The 27,854-nt window shown below is 35.3% G+C and overlaps 1 protein-coding gene across 1 annotated transcript in view; it reads right to left on the bottom strand.

Annotated features, from left to right (window-relative positions):
• The window catches only part of mRpS29 (mitochondrial ribosomal protein S29), a 139,123-nt gene that overhangs the window by 87,564 nt on the left and 23,705 nt on the right, over positions 1-27,854 (bottom strand). Inside the window, exons 3-5 of the mRNA XM_090395055.1 lie at positions 20,889-20,993; positions 11,850-11,958; positions 6,141-6,233 (exon numbers count right to left, since the gene is read on the bottom strand). Of these exons, the coding sequence (XP_090251181.1) occupies positions 6,141-6,233; positions 11,850-11,958; positions 20,889-20,993 (307 nt within the window). The remainder of the gene's footprint in view (positions 1-6,140; positions 6,234-11,849; positions 11,959-20,888; positions 20,994-27,854) is intronic.

Genomic DNA, 27,854 nt, shown 5'->3' on the forward strand with positions numbered 1-27,854 from the left:
CAACAAAATATTGCTAATTATCATTCATCAACTAGTATACAATATGATGTGAAGAGGATTTCCATACTACCTTAAAGGGACTTTTGAACAAACAGCAAGGATTCTCTGCAAATATAATCTGTATGCTACTTTCAAAACCATCGAAAGTTATCTTTACTGTACCATCTACTAAAGATAAACTTCATCCATTATCCTTACTTAGTGTCTATCAAAGTATTCTGTTCATGCCAACTTTGCTATTTTGGACAGACTGGCTTTTCTGTTTAGATCAGAATTAAAGAACACCAAGATTACATAAGATTTCTAAAATCACAGAGCCCAAATCTTTATTCTAATGCCATTGACACTACACAAAAGGTTCACTGGAATCAGACAAAGATGTTACACCATAAGTAGATTTACCGTATTTTTCCGTGAATAAGACAACCCCCATGTATAAGATGAACCCTACTTTTTCAAACCCAAAATGAAGAAATCAATATTTTAAACATCTCTACTGTCTAATCATACACTCAGTGGGAGGAGATCCAAACTGTCTCTCTGAAGCTTTATTTCTATGTTCTTTTGTGTAATTGATGTCTTTTAACTTGAATTTTGAAGAATATGACAATCGTTTTTTATTTTCTGACATTTTCATGGGCTAGTGATCAAAATATTGTTAATGCATTAACTTACCCTGCCAACAAGTTGCAGACGTATGAATGCTTTCAGAGTTCTGATTGGTTTATTCAGAATCAGTCATTAATGATGTCAATCAACTGAGTTAACAAAGGTTAGTGATTGGTAGAAGAGCCTGTTCATGGAAAGTACTGGCAGTTTCACCACGGCAATCACGGGTCTCTCAACTGGTTATCCCCCCCCGTGTATAAGACGATCCCCCCAATATTTGATCTAAAAATTTTAGAAAAAAAAAAGTATCGTCTTATACAAGAAAAATAACGTAAATTTGACTGTCTATGCCCTGACTGAAATGTGTGAAACACTATGTCATTGTCCTAATCTTAATAGAACAGAATGCATGGATATCTCCAAGTTTTGGGAAGTAATTGCCATAAATTGTTTATAAATAGCTTAATTATTGTATTTATTTATTTATACTTTTTTAAAATTATACAATTATACCTGGCCTGATTTCCTTGAACTTTAATAGCGTTGCCTCCTGTTCACTCAGCTGTGACTAAGATGTGAAATATACTCATGTTTGATTCATTTTATGTTAATATTTTGAATGTTGTAACCAATGCTTTTGCTCTCCCCCCCCCCCCCGAATGATGCTCATGTTACAGTGAGTGAAAGACATAGGCATTGTTAATAAATACTAATTTCCCTTACATGTTAAACAAGCTTTTAAAAATGGTTTAACAAGTGTTAAACCATTTTTAAAAGTATCATTAATATATATAAATATAAGCTTGCAAACAAACACACACACATATTAAGATTAAACAGTCTACACCAGTAATGGCAAACCTTTTTAACCAGGTCTGTCAAACATCTTTTTTTTTTTAAATATTGACGTTGTTGATGTGCCAATTGCATACATGCATTATAAATTTAACTACATAATCATAGATGGTGACTTATACATATCATATTAGTCTAGTTTAATAGGACATTGATATAAAATCTATGAATTCATATTATACAATTAATTTAATAAACTGAAATTACATTATAATTTAATAAACTGAAATTACAAACTTACATTACATTTAATGACTTTTCTGTTGCTTAGTGCTAGTAGAAAGTTGCTTTATAGAAGGGCTATTGTGTGTACATTTTAATGCTACACAGACAGCGCTCAAATTGCTCAATCTATTTTTCCCTTTCAATTTGATATTATTTAAGGCAGAAAATAGAGTTTCACAAGAGTATGTAGAAGAGAAAATTGTTAGATGAGCTTTAGCAAAGATTTTAAGAGCATGAAAGTTTACGGGAAAGTTATTCCACACGCTTAGAATTTCACAATCTGAATTTTTTACACGCGGTATCATGCAGACATTCCCGCTCAAGTTCTTCTAATTCATTTCTAAGAGCAATAAACTTTCTTTTCCAGATATTCTAGATCTTTTAAATCCAACTACTGAAAGCCATCTAATTTAAGATCCATGAATTCTGTTTCATCAGGATACTTTATGAATTGGATTGTTTGTTCCAACATTTGAAATTGTTCAAATCTAGAAGAAAACTGCTCAGTTACTGACTTTAGAACTTCGATAGATTGGTTGACATGTTGTTCACTATTTTTGGGGCTGGTTTTGTTAAAAAAATTTTCACTCTTGGGAAATACTTAAAATTGTTACTTTCTAAATCACGTTGAAATATTTTGAGTTTATTCTCAAAGCTAAAACCTACCTTCGCCTTAACTGAGAGTGATCTTACACGATTTATCACAGTTTTTTCGTCAGAATACCAATATTTTTCAACATCCAAGGTGTGTCACCTGAAACCTTCAAGTGTGTCAGTGCTGACACGTGTGTCATAGGTTCGCCATCACTGGTCTACACAATGAATTATAACTATATAATAACCTAAATATAATAAAAATTTGATAATATCATTAACATTAACGAGTAATGTGGGCAAATATAAGAATGGGGAAATATCTGTTGGATTTCTGCTCAGGACATGGACTGGTTATTACTAACACCATGTTCCAACATAAAAATGTGCACAAATTCACATGGAGAGAAGAGGCTAGGAATAAGAAAAGTCTCATTGACTATGTTATTGTTGATAGTGATGTTTTCTCCCTGGTGCAGGACACCAGAGTGTACAGAGGATTTGAAATTGGAAGTGATCACTATTTAGTCTTGAGCAGGATAAAATTGAATTTCATATTGAAAAGAATAACATGTAAGAAAGTTTTAAAGCGAATAAAAGTTGAGCAGCTCTCAGATGTAAACTGTAGACTAAAATACAGAAATATTATTAAAAAGAAAATGAAAGAGTTTGAGAACAGGAATCAAACCTTGGAGATTCAGTGGCAAACTCTGAAGGAAACATTTATTGATTCTGCCAGAGAGGCATGTGGTGAGGTTGTGTGCAAAGATAAAAAAATCAGAACTCCCTGGTGGACACAGGAAGTTAAAGAGGCAGTGAAGGAAAAAAAGAAAGCATATCAAAAGTTCCTGGCAAATAAGTCAGCTTTTACTCTTACAGAATACAGAGACAAATGTAAGAAAGCTAAACAGTGTGTAAAACTAGCTAAACAAAAGTCATGGGATGACTTTGGCAAGAATATAGAAAATAAATATCAAGAAGGTGGCAAAATATTCTGGAGGTTGTTGAAGAAGCTTAGGAATGGAGGAAAGAGTGCTGTAAAAGGAATTAGAGATGATAAAGGTGAAATGAAAACAGGAGAAAAAGATATCCGTGAAGTATGGAGTAATCACTTTGAAAAACTGCTAAATGAAACAAGCAGTGATGACAGCACAGTGATAAAAAACACTGACCAGGCATGCAGTCAGGAATACATATCCATACTTGAAGTAGAAAAAGCCATCAAAGGCTTGAAATGTGGAAAGGCAGCAGGAGTAGATGATATTCGACCAGAAATGCTGAAGTATGGTGGTATAAGAGTCTTACAGTGGCTGCACTGCATAGTTCAGAAAGCCTGGACAGAGGGACGAATTCCCAATGATTGGAGTAGAGCTCTCATAGTACCCATATACAAAAAGGGAAATAAAACTGAATGTGAGAATTACAGAGGTATTTCCCTACTGAGTGTTCCTGGCAAGATCTATGCAAGTATACTTGAGAAACGGTTGAGAAGAATTGTGGAAGAAAAGCTTGGTGAAGAACAAGCTGGATTCAGGCCAAATAGAGGCTGTCAGGATCAGATCTTCACTTTACGACAAATAGTCGAGAAAGCATGGGAATATAACAAAGATCTGTATTTAAGTTTTGTCGATTTGGAAAAGGCATATGACAAGGTGCCAAGAGAGAAGCTATTCAATACGCTGCAGTTATATGGTGTCAATGGGGCATTATATCAAGCAATACTTAGTCTTTATTTGAGTTGTGAGTCAGCAGTTAGAATTGAAGGAAGTACAGGAAGATGGTTTAATGTTAAATCTGGTGTGAGACAAGGATGTACATTATCCCCTCTGTTATTCATTATCTATATGGATCACATTATGAAGGAATGTGGTATTAAACCTGATATCAAAATTGGAGATGTTAATGTCAGCTCTTTGCTTTATGCGGATGATGTTATACTTCTAAATAAATCCACTACAAGCCTGCAAGATTCTCTGACTAAATTGAATAGCTGTTGTAATAGATATGGTATGAAGGTCAGCAATAAAAAGACAAAGACAATGAAAATAGGCAGAATCATTGAAAATGTCAACTGTGTTGTGAATGGAGAACCTGTGGAACAAGTAAAACATTTCAGCTACTTAGGCACAATTTTTACTGAAGATGGTAAACTAAATATAGAAATAGACAACAGAATCAGCAAAGCTGGTATCGTGGGAAGTCAATTGAATAAATTCATATGGAATAAGAAAGAAATTAGTCGGAACACTAAATTAGCTGTATACAAGACTGTGTTCAAACCAATTTTAACTTATGGATCTGAGAGATGGGTCAGAAGTAAAACACTTGACCAAAGACTAGAGACCGCAGATATGAGAGTCCTGAGAAAGATTAGAGGCGTGAACAGATGGCATCAATGGCAATATCATATTAAAAATGAGGATATTAGGAAAGAACTTGACATTGTCAGCATCCAGGAATGTGTTAGCAGAGCTAATCTCAGATGGTATGGTCACTTAAATAGAATGGGAGAGGAAAGATTAGCAAAACAAGTGTTCTCTGCCAGGTTGGCAGGAAAACGACCCAGAGGAAGACCAAGGTATAGGTGGATTGATACGGTACAAAGTGCCTTAGACGATAGAAATATAAGATCTGATAATGTTGGAGTCTTGACAAGTAACAGACGGATTTGGAGGAAAATTGTAGATAGGAAGTTAGTAATGATGTAATTTTTTCATGTAGTACTGTCATATCCTGTACACCCCTTGAGGGTACATGGCAGGAATTTGATGATGATGATGAATATGATGATAATATCATTAACTAAACACAAAATTATCACTTATCAATTTATCCTTCTACAGGCTAAGAAATGCAGACCAGACTACAGAACCACAGTCTACTTTTTTACATAATAATTATCAATTATCTTTCTGTAGACAGAACATGTCAACCTTTCTGCATATGTCACCCAGCGTCCATGATAGTAACAAAAAGAGCTAAAACAAAACATAAAGTTAATTTTTCACTGTTACAGTAGAAACTTTGTGGAATGGCCTTCATCAACAGATTACAGAAGTAGTGAATTTATGTAACTTAAATGAAAAGTTAGATAGTTGTTATGGCAGGACAACAGTAATTAAAATGTATGTATAATGTGAATAATTTATCTAATTTGGCAATGTTGTTATAACTTCGTGTGTAGATATGTACAGCACAAATATTAAAGACATTACAAAAAGCATTAAAAAATAAATAAAAACAAAAATAAAAAAGCAAGAATGAGTGAGATGAAGATAAAACTGAGAGAATATACACAAACCAGCATAATATGTACACAGGTGGTGAGTCTCATAGTACTGCACATATCTATTCAGTGGTGATCAGTGTAGTATATGGTTTGCTACTATTTGTGTTGATTCTTCCCCCCATCCTCAGCACTGAGTAAATCAGTCTCAGACTGTGGCTGAGGGATTGATTCCCATCTTGCTGCTCCAGTTTTTTCCACTACATAAACATAAAACCAAACTTGAACATACTTAGTAGTAGTGGTTATGTGCACATCCTGGTATAAATAAGAATTTGAATAATTTGTGGAGTTCATGATGTGGCCATCCTAAATGGACTTATGTCTGTTATTAGAAAGCCAATAATAATAACAATAACTGTTACTGCGAAAAAAGCTACTACTTTTAAAAGTAATGAAATATGCTGGGAATTTGATTTGTAAAATTTAAAAAATGACAATTAACCCCTGTTACTATTAATCAAGTTTAATCAATCAACTTCTCGGATTATGAACAAATTTAACAATTCATTATCACATCAAACTCAATGGCTTCTATAAATTCAATTATAACATTTTGAAATCAACTTACCCCATGGTGCATGAACAAGTAAATACTTTGCCATGTATCCATAATGTAATAAGTGTGCCATAATCAGGCTCTTTCCACAGCCATTCCTTCCATCTGATTTTATTAAGAATAAATATAAACTTAACAATTATTTCAATAAAAAAATGCAGAATGTTTTAGCTAGTTTTTTTATAGCAATCAGTTGTATTATTGTACATTTGGATTATCACTTTTAATATCATTATATTATTAAAACTGCACTAATATTAAAATGATTATAGATATTCTTTTATAGCAATATGTTCTGTATAAATGTGTACCAATTCTTAATTAACCAAGTAGATCTAATTCAATAAAGGAGCACATAATGTATTCTATATCCCATATTCTAAAGTGAAAAATGACATGGAAAAAACAAAATATTTTACTTAGAACATGATTATATATTATTTCATTTGTTACCTTAGTATAGTATTCACCACAAAATACGAGACTAATCTTCTTGAATGGCAGGCAGTCTCAAGTAGAGTAATGTGGGCAAATATGAGAATGGGGAACTGGACAATGAGACTTATTTGTGCCCTATGGTCCCACAGAAGGTTCTACTAAGGTAGAAGTGTAGGAATTTTTTGAGGCTTTAGAAAAAGCAACTGACACAATGAAAAAGGAAAAGTTGGTCCTTGTTGGGGATCTGAATAACAGAGTAGGAAATGATTGTCAGACATACAAAAATATTTTGGGAAAATTTGGAGAAAAGAAAAAAGCTAATAATAATGGCAAATATCTGTTGGATTTCTGCTCAGGACATGGACTGGTTATTACTAACACCATGTTCCAACATAAAAATGTGCACAAATTCACATGGAGAGAAGAGGCAAGGAATAAGAAAAGTCTCATTTACTATGTTATTGTCGATACTGATGTTTTCTCCCAGAGGATTTGTGCAGGACACCAGAGTGTACAGAGGATTTGTGATCACTATTTAGTCTCGAGCAGGATAAAATTGAATTTCATATTGAAAAGAATAACATGTAAGAAAGTTTTAAAGCGAATAAAAGTTGAGCAGCTCTCAGATGTGAAATGTAGACTAAAATACACAAATATTATTCAAGAAAAAATAAAAGTTTGAGAACAGGAACCAAACCTTGGAAATTCAGTGTCAAGCCCTGAAGAAAACACTGATTGATTCAGCCAGAAAGGCATGTGGTGAGGTTGTCTGCAAGGATAGAAAAAATCAGAACTCCATGGTGGACACAGGAAGTAAGAGAGGCAGTGAAGGAAAAGAAGAAAGCATATCAAAAGTTCCTGGCAAATAAGTCAGCTTGTGCTCTTAGAGAATATAGTGACAAATGTAAGAAAGCTAAACACTGTGTAAAATTAGCTAAACAAAAGTCATGGGAGGACTTTGGCAAGAACATAGAAAATAAATATCAAGAAGAAGGTGGCAAGATATTCTGGAGGTTGTTGAAGAAACTTAGAAATGGAGGAAAGAGTGCTGTAAAAGGAGTTAGAGACGATAAAGGTGACATGAAAACGAAGGAAAAAGATATCCTTGAAGTATGGAGTAATTACTTTGAAAAACTGCTAAATGAAACAAGCAGTGATGACAGCAGGGTGGTAAAAAACACTGACCAGGCATGCAGTCAGGAATACATATCCATACTTGAAGTAGAAAAAGCCATCAAAGGCTTAAAATGTGGAAAGGCAGCAGGAGTAGATGATGAAGTATGTGGTGGTATAAAAGTCTTACAGTGGCTGCACTGCATAGTTCAGAAAGCCTGGACAGAGGGATGAATTCCCGATGATTGGAGTAGAGCTCTCATAGTACCCATATATAAAAAGGGAAATAAAACTGAATGTGAGAATTACAGAGGTATTTCCCTACTAAGTGTTCCTGGCAAGATCTATGCAAGTATACTTGAGAAACGACTGAAAGAATTGTGGAAGAAACGCTGGGTGAAGAACAAGTTGGATTCAGGCAAAATAGAGGCTGTCAGAATCAGATTTTCACTTTACGACAAATAGTCCAGAAAGCATGGGAATATAACAAAGATCTGTATTTAAGTTTTGTCAATTTGGAAAAGGCATATGACAAGGTGCCAAGAGAGAAGCTATTCAATACACCAAAGTTATATGGTGTCAATGGGGCATTATATCAAGCAATACTTAGTCTTTATTTGAGTTGTAAGTCAGCAGTTAGAATTGAAGGAAGTACAGGAAGATGGTTTAATGTTAAATCTGGTGTGAGACAAGGATGTACATTATCCCCTCTGTTATTCATTATCTATATGGATCACATTATGAAGGAAAGTGGTATTAAACATGATATCAAAATTGGAGATGTTAATGTCAGCTCTATGCGGATGATGTTATACTTCTAAATAAATCCGCTACAAGTCTACAAGATTCTCTGACTAAATTGAATAACTGTTGTAATAGATATGGTATGAAGGTCAGCAATAAAAAGACAAAGACAATGAAAATAGGCAGCATAATTTAAAATGTCAGCTGTGTTGTGAATGAAGAACCTGTGGAACAAGTAAAACATTTCAGCTACTTAGGCAAGATTTTTATTGAAGATAGTAAATTCAATATAGAAATAGACAACAGAATCAGCAAAGCTGGTGTGGTGGGAAGTCAATTGAATAAATTCATATGGAATAAGAGAGAAATTAGTCGGAACACTAAATTAGCTGTATACAAGACAGTGTTCAAACCAGTTTTAACTTATGGATCTGAGAGCTGGGTCAGAAGTAAAACACTTGACCAAAGATTAGAGACCGCAGATATGAGAGTCCTGAGAAAGATTAGCGGCGTGATCAAATGGCATGAATGGTAATATCATATTAAAAACGAGGATATTAGGAAAGAACTTGACATTGTCAACATCCAGGAATGCATTAGCAGAGCTAATCTCAGGTGGTATGGTCACTTAAGCAGAATGGGTGAGGAAAGATTAACAAAACAAGTGTTCTCTGCCAGGTTGGCAGCAAAACGACCCAGAGGAAGACCAAGATATAGGTGGATTGATACGGTACAAAGTGCCTTAGACGGTAGAAATATAAAATCTGATGATGTTGGAGTCTTGACATATAACAGACTGATTTGGAGGAAAATTGTAGATAGGAAATTAGTAATGATGTAATTTTTTTCATGTAGTACTATCATATCCTGTACACCCCTTGAGAGTACATGGCAGGAATTTGATGATGATGATGATAGTTTGTGGTTCTAAGTCAATAAGACCACAAGCTGGAGCATGAAGACAGATTTTTGGTAATAACAGCAAAACGTAATCGACACACCATGGCCGGTCAACTTGCAAGTCTGCTCCATTCAAGCACAGGTATGTGGATATCTCGACAAACTGTGGCATCTGCAAGAAGTAGGTCTATACCCCCAAAGGCATGCAGTCTGTGTCCCTTTATTCACAACTCATCATAGAGTATTTTCAGTAGTGTTGGATCCATAAAAACTGGGCAAGACACCAATGGGCTAATGTACTCTTTACAGATGAGAGTTGTTTTAGTCTTCCTCCAATTCTAGATGACACTTAATGTGATGTGAAATGTTACTGCTTACCATTGTGAAAATATTCTCGAAAGAGATAGATATGGTGGTGGTGCTGGGATCATGGTGTGGGGAGGCATTATGCTTAATGGATCCAGCAATATACAAGTGCTGAAGGGACTATGATTGGTGAACGATACTGCAACAAATTATCGTTCCATGGTGCTGTAGGCAAAGAATTCATTTTCATGGTTGACAATGCCACACCACATTGTGCACAAGCAGTGGAGATACTTCCGGAGATCGAGGATATTAATGAAATCAAGTAGCCAGCATGGTCTCCAACATCTCAACCCTCCTAGAACATGTCTGGGATGCAATAAAAAGATGCACTATTGCTCGAAATTTTCCTCCAGATAACACGGCCTTATCCTTGCTCTGAAGGAGGAGTGGGCCAGTTTGCCTCAAGAAATCCTGAATGACTTGAAAATTTTTTCATATACAGGCAAAAATGTAGTTTGTCCTTAGCTTCAGCACTAGTGTAGTTATATATGGTAGTATATAACTTTTAAGTCTTGTTTTTTTGCTCCTTTTCAGTAGTTTTTTTTCTGTGTGTGTGTGCACTTTCATGAAAAAAGTCTAATCTGGAATGTTTTTAATAAGATAAAGTGGCAAACTAGCAACCAAAACTTAATGAAAGGAATTAGAGGAGTAATGAGTGACATTCCTATAAACAGAAACTATTACACTATGCATAATAGTTTGTTTATAGGAATCATTTTCTTAATAGATTTATGCATGTGTATTTCCTATTTGATCTGTTTAAATGCCAATCACAAATATTTTAGATATTTGTATTCATTGTAACAGATAGGAACCTAAGCATGTTTTTGCAAAACATGCCATTATTTCAGGCACAGTTATATTAGCCCTTTGAGTGGTCAGTTAAAAATACATACCTCACCTCTATAGAGTGAGTTTTCACCCCCCCTTTTTTTTTATTCTTCTTTTATCTTTTTCCACCTTTAGGCAACTTCTTTGGCTTACTATGTGTTCAATTAGATAGTGAATTACCTGTATACCCTGAAGTTGACCAGCTGAGGTTTCTTTCCAGCTTTCACCAGAAACAAGTTGTACATATTCATGCATATGGAAAAAAAAGTTTTACTGTATCCAAGAAACCCATCTGTATGTTACTTTTATCTACAAGCCCCATGTCTGCATTACAAGCTGACACACAAGCAGGTTTTAAAATTTTTTGCCCTGTCTTTTTTGTCAATGTTATCTGTAGTCACCATAAGCACATCACATTTATCATGCCATTTTACTGAAAGCAATTCATCACAAAACACACAATCATGTTCATCCGTTTTTAGTTTTTCACTGAGGCATATTTTTTCAATTTGCATTAACTATCCCATATGCATTAGAGCCTCCGTAGCTCAGTCAGTATAGATGAATCCCTCTATATCTATTTTTAATTGAGTTATTGAGAATAAGAAAAATAGGAGGTAGATTAAACTGATATATATCCCTTATCACTGATAAGGGATATATATCAGTGATTAACAAATAATTGATATATTTAACCAATCACTGATATAGCGAGTAATTGTTATAATGAGGAAATTCTGTCAGTCCCCTGGTGCTCATTATAACCAATTTCAGCTGTATTTCAATATTTTTGGCATTTATTATTTATATTAAGATGTCTTAAAGATTACTCGAATAATGGCATGCCCATAAGTAGTTAAGCATTAATACATTGTATCACTTTGTGATATATTAAGTGATATAATGTATTAATGCTTAACTACTTATGGGCATGCCATTATTCAAGTAACCTTTAACCTTTGTTTAGCAATTTTTTTTAATGTCTGACTGCTTCGATAATGTATTTTGTTTCTTTCACTTCACTGCAAAAAAGAAGTGAGAGAAAAAAATAAGAATATCCATTTTCACAAAGGAGACAATGAAGAAGCTTATTTCATTTATTATACATTAGATATTCAAACCAACCCTTTCAGAAAAATTAAATAAAAAATATAAGATAAAGCAATAAAATAAATTTATTAAATAAATATTCTTGCAATGCATTTCAGTCTGTCCTAATATGCATTAATTATTTAATATGTATTAATTTATTTATTAATTTGAACAGTATATAATATACACAACACACACACACACACAGAAAAAAAAAAAACCATAAGAGGATACACAATACATAACGATTAGATGGAAAAGCATAATTAGAGCTTTCTAGATACTGCATGATTTCAAGAGCTGGATTCCTGACCATTATACATAATTCTTTAAATGTCTTTACCTATAAAAATAAATATATGCATTATTAAAAAAATTATATCTAGAAAATTTTTAACATATAAGGAGAGGACTTGCCAATTCCTGATCAGTTAATTGAAGGTGTGAAACAAATCAGGCTTTAGACAAAGAAGGTTACCAGTATAAGAATTTTAGTAGTATAGATTGTTGAGTGGATCTTAAAAATCCATTTGATAAATTACCAAGGAAAAATTTGTTCAACATTTTAAAAACTATATGGCATAAATAAAAATAAACTAGCAATATTCAGCATATACTGTTGGAATGAAGTCAATGGACACCATAGTGTGAAAAACAAACAGCCATGGTGCCCACCTTAATAAGATGTAGGATTTCTTTTCAGTGAGATGACTGTAGCAATCCTACAGGGCATACTTTCCACAAGTGTATGATAGTGATCAATGGGAATTTTGGACCATTCTTCCTGTAGGCATGTAATTAGGTCCTCGACTGTTATGGGATGGATATCACTTGACCTCACTCAATACTCCAGTTCATCAAACAGATATTCAATAGGGTTGAGATCAGAGGCCAGTCAGGTGTGGTGACATTAATGTCCATCATTTCCACAAACTACACAATTACAGCAGCAGCAGCCTTATTACAGGGTGCATTTTCTTGATGAAAAAGACAATGGTCAGTTCTGTAGAAATGCCACAAAGCAGGAAGAAGCATCGCATTGTCCAGAATGTTCAGATACCTTTCAGAGTTTAATGTTCATGGCACCAAAAACAGAGGTCCAAGTTTAAACCAGGGAAAACAGGACCATATCATCACACAGCAATTTCATAGCTGGAGTTATGCACACTGGTAAGTGACATTCACCAGGCATTTACCACAACCATTCATCTGCTCAGTAGAGGCATAGCATGATTTGTCGCTCAATAACACATCTTTCCAAGATTCCACATCCCGCTGCACGCACGCACACGCACACACACACTTTGCACCTCTGAAGATGAAGCGCCCTATGGTCACATTTGGTGAGTGTGGTGGGTCATCCACTGCAGGCAGCACTTTGAGTTGACTCCTTGTACTTCCATCTCATTATGGTATTGTTATATCTATATTTTATCATATCTGTGCCATTTGTTATACTTATATTATCTGTTATTTACCTCTTTGATTTCTTTACTCTCATTCACACTTGTATTTAACTTATTTATTTATTTATTGTCCACGCAGTTAGCCTAATGGCTTTGCAATTCGCAACCATATGCCTGAGGAAGGAGTGTCCTAGGTTCTATTCCCATCGACAATGTGAGGAGCTTAAGGATCTTCCTCAGTCATAGCCAAGTTAACCAGTCTTGGGCGTGGACAGCAGGGTTTTTTCTGCCAGTTTATCTGGGGTTTTTCATCCTGCAAACAGGCAAACCGGCCCAGTGAACATACACGGATTACAGCCAGGAATACTGACCCAGCCATGGGCCTGATTCATCGGCTATGCTGGTTCTGAGCCTGGATAAAATTTGGGAGGACTAAGATGGTGCCGTACCTCCCTGTAAAAGGGGACTCACGGCCGTTGTATCATGATATGAAATTATTATTATTATTTATTTATCAACTGCATCAGTTAAATTCTTTTGAGTATAAACTCATACTCAAATGCATAAAATAAAAGTTATTCCCTTTTCTTCTGAACAATACCTTTTTTTTGTGTGTCAGTCATGGCTTTAACTTACCAACTATCATAATTTAATTTCCTTACCCTTCATTGGTCAGATAACTCCAGGTTCATAGTTTTTGGGATTAGTGCATTGACAGTCAGCTTCTCTGTGTTGTTTCACAAAATATAATGATGCTCGTAAAATATTTTACAACGTTTAGTGTAACTATAAACATAGGTATAAAAACAGTCATAGACAATTCTAGGAGAATCTATCTTGAACTTAAGTTTCCAAAATTCCTCACAATTCTTTTTCATATCCCATCCATAGTCTAGTACAATTTACAAGTGATTTCTATTCATAAACACTTAGACATGACAAGTGTGAGCTAAGTTAATATTAATTTAAGTTCGCTATGCATAACAGTCCACCGACTCTTATATTAGGTACTTATTTTAAAGTATTATAAACAACATGACATTAATACTAGTGAATAGGAAACAAGAACACATTACTTGAATTATCCGTGAGCAATTATACATTTTCCTAGGTACTTACGGTGGGCTAACGTCCATAGAATTCATTCTTGCAAGACAGTCCTTATTTGTTTCTTTGTCTGAGCAATAATATTCTTTTTCTTCTGGTTGTCTACCTATTTCATCCTTCCCGCCAATTTCTTTGTCTTGATCACCAATTTCCTTTATCTCAGAATTAATTTCCCAGGCAATGTGGACAACCTCAGCTGAACACGAATGCCTTTTCCACCAATGAATATCTTTCTTGCCACCCAATTTTTCTTCTTAGTGCCGAACTCTCAGTATTGAAATGTGTGGATCTCCTCATGAGATGCTCTGATGATCAGCAGTAGACCTTTACATGGCAATGATTCCAGGGAAGAAAAAGAAGCTCTCCTTCCTGAAGCAAGAGTTTTTATATCTCTAGTCTTGCACCTAGTGCACATGTCTGTTTCTCGAGATTCCCATCTCAGAGTCAAGTTATGCATGTGATCTGCTGACATGACAGCTCATGCGACACCAATTTGAATAACAGAAAATTTTGTAATATAATTATACATACAAAATAACTGTATTTTTGTAAACAAATAATTCCATTTTTCTTTTAAGCAGAAAAACGAGCATGATACAACAACATTCATATGAGATTTTACAGTGTCACTGATTGTTGACCTGGGATGGCCCTATTGTCAACAATTTGCTGAACAGTTATAGTAGTTGTTATAGTAGATAGCTTGCTGTGATGAATTTGCTTTATAATACTATTCTGACAGTCTTTTGTCAGAATAAACTTCATAAGCATTATGTTTATGGAACTTTAGTACAGACTTCTTCATACTGCAACATAGCATCCTATTACAATGTCACTTTCAAACTCTGTCAGTTCCCTTCTTGAAGTCATTTCATACGGACACAGTTGCACTGACTTGGGATCATATTTCTCCAATTTATACTGGCTACAAACACGACTTGTTACATGGAATGATGCACTTCACCCATGGGGTGTCCGTTGACTTCTTTCCAAACAGTGCATATGTAAATTACAATCAGCAGAGTTCGAATTTAAAAAAGTGTGTACGATAGTTTGGTATAAAATCAAGCAGGAATAAAACTTACTAAAGGAGTTCTTTAAAATTGATACAAATGAAATTTTTCCATACATGATGAGTATGGAGAGAAGTAGAAGCCACTCATGCAAATTCTGTAAAAGTACCCTTACTAATCATTTAGTAAAGGTGTGCAGGTTAGATTTTTTTCTTGGAATGGATTGCATCAGGTAATTGTAAGTGCTCTGACAGTGAATGAGAAATGACATAATTAAGATTGTTATATCTCAGTCATGATGACATATTAAAAAACAACTGAGAAAACAGAAATATAGCAAAGATGTTTAAGTTTTTCATAAAGTAAGTACCATTTTAGGCCTAAAATGGTAAAAGATAATCTAGCCTGCACACCCTTACTAAATGATTAGTAAGGGTGCTTAAGGGTACTTTTACAGAATTTCCATGGGTGACTTCTAGTTCTCTCCATACTCATCATGTATGGAAAAATTTCATTTGTATCAATCTTAAAGAACTCCTTTAGTAAGTTATTTATCACGTCCCATCTTTTACAGCTGTTGACTAAAAGCTCTACAACCCACACCTTCAATCTATCCTCATAAGGAGCACTCCACAAATCTGTCACCATCTTGGTCACTTATCTGGATCCAGGCCTGACACCATATTGATAACTCATCTAGATCCTCTCCACTAATTCCTCATCTCCCAAGGAAACCAAGTGATCAAATAAGTGTGGTGCTAACATAGCCTTATAAATAGGGAACACATTAGCAAGTAAAGATGTTGACATCTTTACTTGTTAATGTGTTCTAAAATATCCAAATAAAACTTTGAATATTAAATATTCAAATAGGGAATAAATAGGGAACACATTAGCAAGTAAAGATGTTGACATCTTTACTTGTTAATGTGTTCTAAAATATCCAAATAAAACTTTGAGCTATTATGCCCACTTTTGCAATATGCCTTTTGTGCTTGAACTTGCTATCCACTATCACTTCCAAATCTGTGGTCTCATCCAGCATTTTCAACGTAATACACAGATGTAATCTTTTCATCCCATATTGCATAACCTCATGCTTTGTCACATTAAATTGATAACCATTATCCTTTGCCCACACTGTCAGTTTATTAAAATCATCCTGCAGGATTTCTAGATTAACTCTCTGGACTTCTGCCTTCTCCAGATCATTCTCTATACCTTATGTAATAGTTTCCCATATGGTAGTCTGTCAAATGCCTTGCAAAGCTCAGTAGTAGCATAGTGTAGCTATTTCCCTAATTGAATTCAGCTGTCACCATATTATAAAATGCGAGTAAGTTACTACGGCAGGATCCACCTTTTACAAATTATCTACCTATCTACCCATTCCTGAATTTTACCTAGAACCATCTTTTCCAATACTTTAACCACCTCCTGAGATATAAGTGGTCTGTAATTTGCAACTTCTGTCTTGGAGCCTCCTTTATGCAATGAATAATCTTGCTCTCTTTTCATTCCTTTGGAACTTTTGCCAGAGCTGAGACAGATTAAACAACTTGATCAGAGACACACAGCCAGTTTTTTTACACAATCTCAACATAAGGGAGGACCAACATGCTATCCAATACAAATGATATATTTGAACTAATATTTTTCAATATGCTGACCGCCTCCAGTTCATCTGCCATTCTCCTCGTAGCACTTTCTATGAGGAGAATGGCAACTGCAATATCACCACCAGTTTGTCACTTTCCTACTATCAGCAATGATCACAGTTAGCCTTTCACAATCATTCTTTCTCTTACTTGTTACACATAGAAAAAACTCTTTAGGATTTCTTTTGATCTGCTTAGCTAATTTTCTCTCATAACCCGATTTAGACTTCCTTACCAAACTTGGTCACCCTTCTTGCCTGTGCTTTTTATTGCTCATAAGCATGCTGATTAACTTTTTTGTTTATATGATTTTGCTGATGATGCAAAGTTAGGTAGGACAATAGTGAATGCAGAAGATGTCAAAATTTTGCAGGAAGACTTGGATAGATTGGAGGTCTGGGCTAAGGAGAATGGATGTCAATTTAATGTGACAAAAGGTAAGGTTATGCATTTTGGGGTGAAAAGATTAGCAGCAGTATACCACATTGGTGGAACTGTACTCCATGAGATTGATGAGGCCAGGGACTTGGGAGTGTTGGTGGATAGAGAGATGAAGTTTAGGGGACACATTACAAAAGTGGCTAAATCAGCTCATCAACTCACTTGGTTATTGAAAAATACTTTGACGAGCAGAGACAAGCAAGTTATTGTACCTCTTTACCGAGCCTTGATAAGACCTCATCTCGACTACTGTGCCCAGATTTGGTCACCGAGGTTTCTTCTTGATGGGGAGGAGGTGGAGAGGATCCAGAGGCGAGTGACCAAGATGATAGCAGGTCTATGGAATGAACCTTATGAGAACAGGTTGAAGATTTGTGGGTTGCAGAAATTAGTTGACAGGCGGAAAAGGGGAGATATGATTGAGACATTCAAATTGCTAAAGGATTTCTATAGGATTAATTCAGAGGATATTTTTGAGATCAGGACTGGTGATGGGAGAACTAGGGGACATCTATGGAAGCTGGGCAAGAGTGTGGTTAGTAAGGGTGTTAGAGCTGGGCTCTTTACTTTTAGAGTGATAAATGAGTGTAATAAGCTGCCAGAGTCTGTTGTAGGTGCTATGACAGTGAATGATTCAAGGCAAGGTATGATAGATACTGTGAGAATGTCAAATAGTTGTGTGGACATGATGTTTAGGGCCTCTCTCGATGAGTCTAAGGACTCCCTGGAGTCGCACGTAATAATAATAATAATAACATTCCTTCCACAATGCTTTCTTTTTTTTTTTGCATCACCTGCTTTATATTGCTACTCATCCACTTAATCCCTATGCAGTTTATTCTCCTGATACTGCCTCACTCAAACAATCCTCGGCTGCTCCTTACGGACTGACATTCATTCCATGTAGTTTCTTATACCATGGCATTGTTCCAAGTGGCCTCCTAAGTTTGTCATAATTGCCAGCTTTGTAGTTACACATAAACTCTTTCTTAACTAAAATTTTCACATGTTGAGCAACCTCTTAGGACAAGACTGCATGGTCACTTCCCTGATCGGAGGCAGAGTTGCTACTGTAGTTATACAGTAACAACTTTATGATTAGGATCTTCTGAGACTATTACGAGATCAAACACTCGAACTCTGTCCCTTCCATCATGTGCTGTTTCAGGTAATTTTCCCTTAGTAACTGCATAAATTCCATTTCCATTTTGCCCTTTCCTCCTTCCAATTTATATCACCATAGTTGAAGTCTCCCATGATAATTGCTCAGCTTATGCTCACTGTGCTAATCTGCTGATGCATGTTGTCCACATTTTCTTCTGGACCCCAGGCCTATAGCAGTAACTAACAATATATTTTGTTCTATTGGTCTCTATCTTACATTAAACAGCCTCAAATGAACCATTTCCATCAGATCTACAATCTTCCTTAACTTCTATTTTTGTTGGTTGAAGTTCTTCAGCTATCATTAATAATACCCTCTTCCTGCCCTATTTCCTTTATCTTCTTTGAAAATACAATATCCATTATAAATTAAAGATGCCAAGAAATTATATTCTTGGTTTAATACTTTAGCCAAGTGTAAGCAAACAAAATTTATGCCTATCTGTCTTTTGTGTGTGAGATTCACATTCAACAATAATCATGAAAAAGTGCAACTGTAATAGACCCGCTCCCAATTGCAAAAAAAGTTTGAAATAATCAGAAACAGCTTCACAATACCACTTGTATTACCAGAACATGCACTGACAGTCAAGTTTTATTTCATAAATGGAATTAATGCAACAGTGGCACTTTGCAAACAATAATTAAATAAGAACCTTAAACATGATATGCTCTTATACCATCAAAACCTGATGATAAAAAGAGACAGGATCTTGCTTTAATGCCTGGAATATGAAGAAAACTTGTACAATAATTTCATGGTTAGAACCCAATTACAGAAAGCAAGTTGTCAACTGACAGGTCATCACAGCTATCATTAATGCACATGACAATGCAAGAAACTAAATACTTCATATTCAATAGTACACAACTATGGAAAGTACTGCAGTATTATTTCTACACAATCCATCATGCACACCAAATGATCAGGCAAAAAACACATGCTTGCTCTGTCTTTTCGAGCACGACTGGAGATAATGAGCATGGGCCTTAGAACAATATTTTGGGAGATGAGGCTTATTTTTATAAAAATGAGACCATAACATCCACAGTTGTTTCATTTGAGCAAAAGTGCATAAAAAACCTGATATAGGAAGTTGAATCCATAGTATGGCATAGTCTCATAACTTCACTATCAGTCCATTTTAAAAAAAAATCATCTTGAGGGTCATCTCAGTCTGTGCAGCCTCATGACCATGTTCATGATACAAGACAAACAGAAGAAAGACCTTATAGGTCTGTGACCAGAATCCTGACTAGAGGTCACGGACTAGAGAAACATTTTCCAAAAATTCTGAGTTAGTTGATCGTGGATGCAGCAAGGTTTTCTTCCTTGAAGAAACTTTGATTTTGATCCCACAACTCAGAAGAAAAAAAAATGCATAAATGTCATGTAAAAGTCACATAATATTCATTTGAATAAACTAGCCAGGATTAGAAACATGAGATGGCAGCAGTTGTTTGCTATATTCTTGTGTTGCTTTCATCTATGAATGTTGACTAGAGATCAAACTAATATTCTGGCAATGACAAAAATGGAAACTGGCTGCCAGCCTATTTCATAAAAAGTTAAGAAGTGTTGCCTACTACTCATTTTGGAAAGTAAAAAAAAAAAAAAAAAAAGCATACAGGATTTGTTTTTAAATCTCATTGAATTTGTTCCATTACTGGTTAGAGTTATCAATGCATTGACATCCTTTGTTGAAGCAGCAAAGATGCATGGGAAACTGTGCTCACCACTTCACTAGCTGACTACCACAACAGCATGGTTACTTTATTCACTTTAGCTTAGACTTTGTGGTATTTGGTTTAGAGGGCTATCTTGAGAGAGAGAGAGAGTGTACAAAAAAAATTACTCCTCTTAAAAAAACAGACTCTCAATTAGAACTGCTACAATAACAATAATAAATTACAGAGCCAATTTTTCCTAGTTGTAAAAAAATTATTCCCCTTCTTATACTCTTCCATATCTTACTTTATTCAGCATGTTTTGTCCACAAGATTCTCCAGTGGTTCCTGAATAGGAACAATCAACCATGACCACTCTATACTATTTCTGAATTTAAAAAATTACAAGAAAATGATGACTATTTGTAAAGTATATATTTATATATTATTATTATTATTATTTGTCACCTCCAAGGAGTCCAAAGACTCATTGAGGGAGGGCATCTACTCCACCACTCGTCTCCACCAACGCCATCTATCGCCGACCACCACCACTAGTATTTCCATGGACAATCACAAACATTGATGCCCACGGCGGGATTTGAACCCGCAGCTTTTTTTGGCTGGGAAGCGGATACGCTAACCACTCGGCGGTATATTGTATACATACAATATGTATGGCCGAGTGGTTAGCATACATATTGTATACATAAATTATATTTGGCTGTTAAATTACCAGTAAACTTACAAAGGCTGGTAAACATGGAAAAGCATAATATTAATATTGCTTTTAATTATAAACTTAACAAAACTAACCTGTTCTTGGAACATCTTTGGTAATCCACTTGTAAAAAAGAGAATGCTTGCAACTTCAGCAGGAATTCTGTAAAATCTACCTTCATGTTCCCGTGTGTGTCTTAGCTGAAAGGAAAAATACTTCACTATGAGCAAAACACTTCTTAAATATCAAGTAGTTTCATCAGAATTTAACAATCAGAAAAAAAAAAAGATGGGCATAACTATAGTGTATAAGTTAATCATGATTTCATTGAAATCTAAAGGAAATTAAAATTCAGATACAGAAAACAATGTCAAAAATAATTTAACATTTATTTTATTAAATTATTAAAATAAATGAATAATTTAACACCACATTTAAATATGGTATATAGGCTTTCCTCTCATTTCAGCAAAAAATAATAAAGGTAAGCCAAATAGTATCATGTGGAAGGGTTTGAATGGATTAAAGATAATTCATTCTTATAGTACATAATATAATTTTTTATTTCCCTTACTTTTTGTTATCATCAGAAATCTGTGGAGTGAAAAAACTCATCGTGGGAGATCCCACACACATAGCTCATCTAGCTGTGCTTCAAAACTCATTCAGTGTTTCCATGCACACAACACTATCAAGCAATGCATCCATGCGCTAACTACTCTCCCTCCCAGGGAGAGTAGTTGGTGCATGGAATAGAGAGAGAGAGAGAGAGAGAGAGAGAAAACTCTTCAACATTAATTTGATAACCACCCTTTTTCAACTTATATTGCAGAAGAATTAAACTGACTAGAGCAGAAATCTTGAATAGTGACAGCAGGAATAATGCAATCACTGGATTTTTGAGACTATTTGGCATTAGGTGGAGGCTAATAGAACAAAATACAGGCAGCCCTCAGTTTACGCCGATTCACAATAACGCCGGATGCCTGGGCGTGCTTTCTTACTATAGCGTGATCTGACTGAGAAACGACGCTAACAGGCACTGTAGTGTTTGAGTGTTTACCGAGCTACTAAGATGTATATGTATCAAACCTAGTTTTACTGTTGAATCTACCTAATTGTTCTATTTAATTTTTTTACATACATACGTATGGAAATTGATAAAGTGCGTAATTACATACCATGTCTGATAAAAGAAGTGCAGAAAAGTTAGCAGAACTTGGTGTTAAGAAGGCGCGGAAATCAATCACACTTGAAAAGAAGATGGAGGTGATTCGAAGAATGGAAGATGGGCAGACACGTGCTAATGTCTGTAGAAGTATGAACTTAACCGCCATTGACTGTTACTGCAATTATGAAAAATGCCGATAGAATAAAACAGTCTGCGCAACAATCTATGGCAGTACTAAATGCAAAACATGTAAGTTATAGCAGGGGTAAACTTCATGAAAAAATGGAAAAATTATTATCATTATGGGTAGATGACTTGAATCAGAAAAACATTCCTCTGATGCAGGCTGTTATAACTGAGAAAGCAAAAACAATTTTTGAGGATCTTAAAAAGACAGATGGAGGCGAAGAAAAATTTTTAGGAAGCAAAGGATGGTTCATGAGATTTAATTCTCAAAGTAAGTGCTATTGTGTCAAATTATGTGGTGAGGTGGAAAGTGCAAATGTTGTGGCAGCGGCTGCTTTTCCTAAAGAATTTCAAGACTGTGTAGAACAAGGAAGTTATCCTCTTGATCTCATTTTTAATGTTGATGAGACTGGGCTCTACTGGAAAAAAATTGCCATCACACACCTTCATTTCCTGTGAAGAACATTCCACTCCAGGTTTTAAAGCTGCAAAAGATAGACTTACGCTTTTGTTGGGTGCAAATGTCTCTGGAATTTTGAAGCTTAAACCAATGTTGATGTACCATTCAGAGACACCACGTGCCTTCAAGGCATGTGGTGTCTGTGAATATCTGAAAAGCCATGCTGTCAGTCTGTTGGAAATGGAACAAGAAAGCTAGGATTACACAAGACGTTTTTATAGATTGGTACACAAATTATTTTTGTCCTACCATGCTTCGCTTCTGTAAAGAAAATGATTTGCCAGCCAAGGCATTGCTTCTCTTGGATAATGTCCCTGGACATCCTCAAAATCTTGCTGAAGTAAGAACACCATTGGATGTTAAGGTTGTTTACATGTCCCCAACATCGCTTTTGCAACCGATGGATCAGGGGATTATATCAATCTTCAAAGCTTATTACCTCCATATAACATTTATGGAAATGGTAAGAGAGTCTTGGACACTTCAGGAAAAACTATTAAAGACTATTGGCTGCCATTCGATATTTTGAAGGGCATTAACAACATCAAGGCAGCTTGGAACGAAGTGTTATATCTTGTTTCGTGTTTCACTACTGTTTCTCTCGCTTTCTTATTTATTTTATATTCTATATTTTATTTATCATACCTCCTACCCTTAAGTTCTCTATCTTATATTATCCTTACTTTTGCTCCTAAATCAACTGCGCTATTGTTATATCTCTTATCTAGCCCTGGCTATAACTTGTACTTTCTTTCTATTCTTTATTTTCTACTATTATTATCCTATATTCCTGCGTATCAGAGATTTCATTTCTGACAAATTTATATTTTAAAACGACTGCACCAGCCGGTAACTAATTCCTGATACTTAATTGATTATCTTGGTAACATTAGTTAACATAGGGATCACGTGGTGAGCAGTCGTGGCTCCCTTCTCTACCTTGCATAAACTGTTCCCCCTCACTCACACAGGTCTGAAAGTTTTTATAAGTGGTAGGTCAGTCTCAGAACAACAGAACTTATAAACTTTGGTTTAAAAGAATACATTTATTATAACACTAGAACAGATATACATTTGATTAGACATTCTAAATATACTTGAAATAATAACTTCATTGCTAAATTACCCGCTTGTTCAGAATCGAAAGTCTGAATTCCCCCCCCCCCCTTTTTAGATTAAGTGATCCAAAATTTCATTCTCTAAGCTTAAGTATTTCAACTAGATATCTCTGCACTACAATTAAGCTCAAACTCAATTCATCTTTACAGAATTAATCAATACTCATTTTCTATGTACAATTGTAAGTGAGATTTACACATGGCATATCAAATTCACACTATTTTAAACTCCAACATGGAAGACAAAGTTCAACTCTGTAAAGTTTCTATGCCCCACACGTTAAGTGTAAGTCAGGCTAACATTCAATACTACAGCTATTAGCTTCTTCCTAACAAACTGTTCACGAGTTTTAGAATAGAATAGCACAAGTCTTCTTGACACAGACAATTAGTCCAACACAGTCATTAAGGCACTATGAGCAAACAAATGCATGGAGCTCTTCAAATCCTTGCCCCCTTTTCTTTTCTTTACGTTTTCAATTATATAAGATAGATAAAAAGGTTGTACTTTACCATCTTGTCTTTACTAATGGGGGGGGGGTTCCGTGACTTCCCCCCACGCTTTCATTTAGGATATGGCAAGACTTCCGTATTCACTAGCCACTTGCTTCTATGGCTACTGCGACTTACTTATTTCTTCTTCGAAGGTTGTCCTTCGCTGACTTTACATTGGCATGGTTCACCAATGGCTCCTTATTGAAAATCTGGCTTCATTCCACAGGTAGTTTTTGTTCGACTCGGTTATAACAGCAACCGGGAGATTGTTGCTGGTCACCGCCAACAAGCTTTCTCAGCTATCCAGGCTTGAACGGGAATGTAGGAACAGAAAAACAAGAGAGCGTTTGAACCGCGCGCCACTCCTTATTGTCTACGTTGTCTACGTCATGCACTTAGCTATAGTCGATTGGTTACTTTAACTCTGAACTTCTAAAACATAGATTTCCTTAGCTATATTTTACAACAATAATTTTGGTTCTAAAACACAGTTTTCCTTAGCTTATTTTACAACAATAATTTTAGTCGAGTTGACATACCTTTGAATCATAATATGTACAGTACTCCCTCATCCCTGTTCTTGGAAGTATAAGCATGTCCTTTCCTTAAGTTTCTATTCTCTCTATGTTGGGTCGGAAACAAATGGCCTACAGATAGTGGGTCAGCTATTTCCGACACAACAGAAGTGTCAGCAAAGTGTTTAAAAGGAACATGGCGAAAACTTCTTCCAGCATTTATGCACGACTTCGAGGAATTAGAGCAAGATGAAAATGTTATTGAACCAAGTTTACGCGAGAGGTGGGATTGGACGATATTACAGCTGAAGATGTGACAGAATTCTTAAAGAGCCATGATAAATCACTTTCCAATGAAGACTTAAAAGAATTAGTGAACAATTAAGTCAACATCCAAAGGAGGAGAAGGAAAACGAAGAAGGTCCTCTGAGAGATATAAAAAATGGCTGATTCACAGCGCATCCTTGCAAGCATAGAGACATTGACTGATGAACTCTGCAAAATGGACCACGATTGGGAATGGAGTGCGATCGTAAAAAGGAGTGTAATCGCATCTATTTGCCCTTGCACTGAACTCCTTAAAGAAAGAAAAAGAAAATCTAGGCAGTTAATACTGGATACTTTTTTCAAAAAAAAAATGCAGGTGATTCGAAACCAGGAACTTCAACATAGAAATATGTAATATCTTTTCAAAGTTTCATATTTTTTGTATATAATTTTGTTTTGTTTTTATTATTAATAATTTTATTTTAACAAATATTCTTATTATTATTATGTAACACTTCCAGGGGGGATCCAAGGACTTATTGAGGAAGGGCACCTACTCTACATCTCTCCGTATCCACCAATCTACCACTCACAATGACCTTCATCATCTACACCAACACCATCTACTGTCAACCACCACCCCTAGTATTTCCACAGACAATCACAAACATCTGCCCATGGAGGGATTCGAATCCGCAACCTTTTGGCTGGAGAGCGGATACACTAACCACTTGGCCAACCAGGCAGGCATATATGTACATATATATTTATTTAATATATATTTAATATATATTAAATATTATATTAAAAATATATATGTATGTATTATCAAAGCTTTAAATATAATAATGTTACACATACTTCATGTGCATATTTTTTGACTGTGCAGAACATAACTTTGTATCTCCCATCAAAATTGGGTTCATTTTATGCCGATTCAGTTTATGACCATTTTTTCAGGAACGGAAGTGAGGTGTAAACTGAGGGCTACCTGTACATAGTTGGATACTGCTAAATACTAGGCTCTTTTAAAGAGGACTGTGAATAGCATAAACAGATAAAAGTTGAACCACCATCATTATGGATGATTTTAACAATGGGAATATAGAATGGAGGGAGGAGAAAGAATATTAGATGAGGAAAGGAGACTTAGGGATGACTACTTTAATCAGCATGTGATGGAAGAGATTGAGGTGCAAGAATCTGGTAATGACATCTGTGCCTTGTAATAAAAAACTGCAACGATAGAACAATCAGAAGTGCATCAAAAGTGGCCAAAAGTTGTCTGAAGAACATTATAGCTGACTGCATTCTTAGAACAAGAAGAAGAGACAAAAAAAAACATGATCAGACCCAAGAGCAGTATCAAAAGGAAGCCTGCTAAAATGCTAAGTTTGGCAAGGAAACAAAATCAAACTATCAATGAGTAGTTATCTTAGCAAAGGAGAAATCTAGGAGAATATTTCTCTACATGGCAAGTAAAAAAAAAGACCATGGAAGAATGAATAGTCTTGATGAATGCAGAAGGTAATGTTGAGATCATTTAACAAGTTATCCTTTTCTAAAGAAAGTGTCAGATACCTAGATACTTTAAAAATAGGTGAGTTATTAAATGATCGTTTCAGTAATGTATACATCCCAGGCAGATCCATTAAATCTAGGTACTGAGGTGGAACTAGATGAAATGATAGAGGTGGATGAGTTGGAAATATTAAAGCAATTGCAAGAGCTTCATTAGAAGAGAACAGTGAGATTGGATAGAATACAAAGAAAGTTTTGTTATATAAAGAGTGATGAATTTTAAGTAATTTTAAGTAATGAATATATTAATCACTACTTTTGAGATACTTGGTCAGAAACTTGGAAATGGTAATTAAGGTTGGCAAAGTTGGGCAGAATTCAGGAATGGATGGAAAAGAATACAATGCCCTATAGAGGACACACAGCTCTGTAAAGGGGAAGTCTTGCCTTAATATTATATTCATTTTCTATAATAAAGTTTAAAAAAAAAAGTATAGGTAGATAGGGAAATGCTACACCACAACATCACTCATCTTGACAAAATAATTTGCTAGGTACTAAATGGAAGCCTATTATAAACTGGAGTAAATGGGGATAAAACAGTGGCTGATGAACAGACACCAAAGAGTATAGTATGGAGATGAATTCAGAAGGCAGGTGACCAGTAGTGTGCAATAAGGCTATGTAATAGAGCAACAGTTCATAAAGATGATGACAGATCTTATAGGATGATTAAAAGAGATAGGAAGTTCAAGCAAAGGTTGAACTTCCTATATCATTGCCAGTTCAATGTTGCAAAAGTAAGACTTTTGCAATTTTGGGATTTGCAAGTTTAGAGGGTGTATTGTGAAAGTGGGTGAAACAGCTCAAAGGACTACTTGGTTAGTCAAAAACACAGACAAGTAGGTATCAAAAACTATTTTCTATCTCTCTCTCTCTAAGGCTCTGATCATCTCTGATCAGATGTCAACTGGTTTATGGAGAATGAGAAGTGGAAGAGAGGATCCGGAGGCAAGTGACCAAGATGGTGACTAGTCTACAGTGATTCCCCCACCCAACCACTCCAAATGAGACTAGATTAATTTTTAGGTTATTACTAAGTTTGGCTTGACAGGCTGAAAAGAAGGAATATGACAGGAATATACTAGTTACTAAAGGGGTTTTATAGGATATATACATGTTTGGGAAAGAAGTCAACAGACACCACAGTGCAAGAAACACACAACAATGGTACCCACCTTAATATCATGTAGGACCTCCTTTCACTAATGACTGCAGCAATCCTACAGGGCATATTTTCCTCAAGTGTATGATAGCAATTGATGAGA

This window comes from Typopeltis vanoorti, chromosome 6, assembly GCF_054136105.1.
Source record: "Typopeltis vanoorti isolate ZY-2024b chromosome 6, IOZ_Tvanoo_1.0, whole genome shotgun sequence".
NCBI lineage: Eukaryota > Metazoa > Arthropoda > Arachnida > Uropygi > Thelyphonidae > Typopeltis > Typopeltis vanoorti.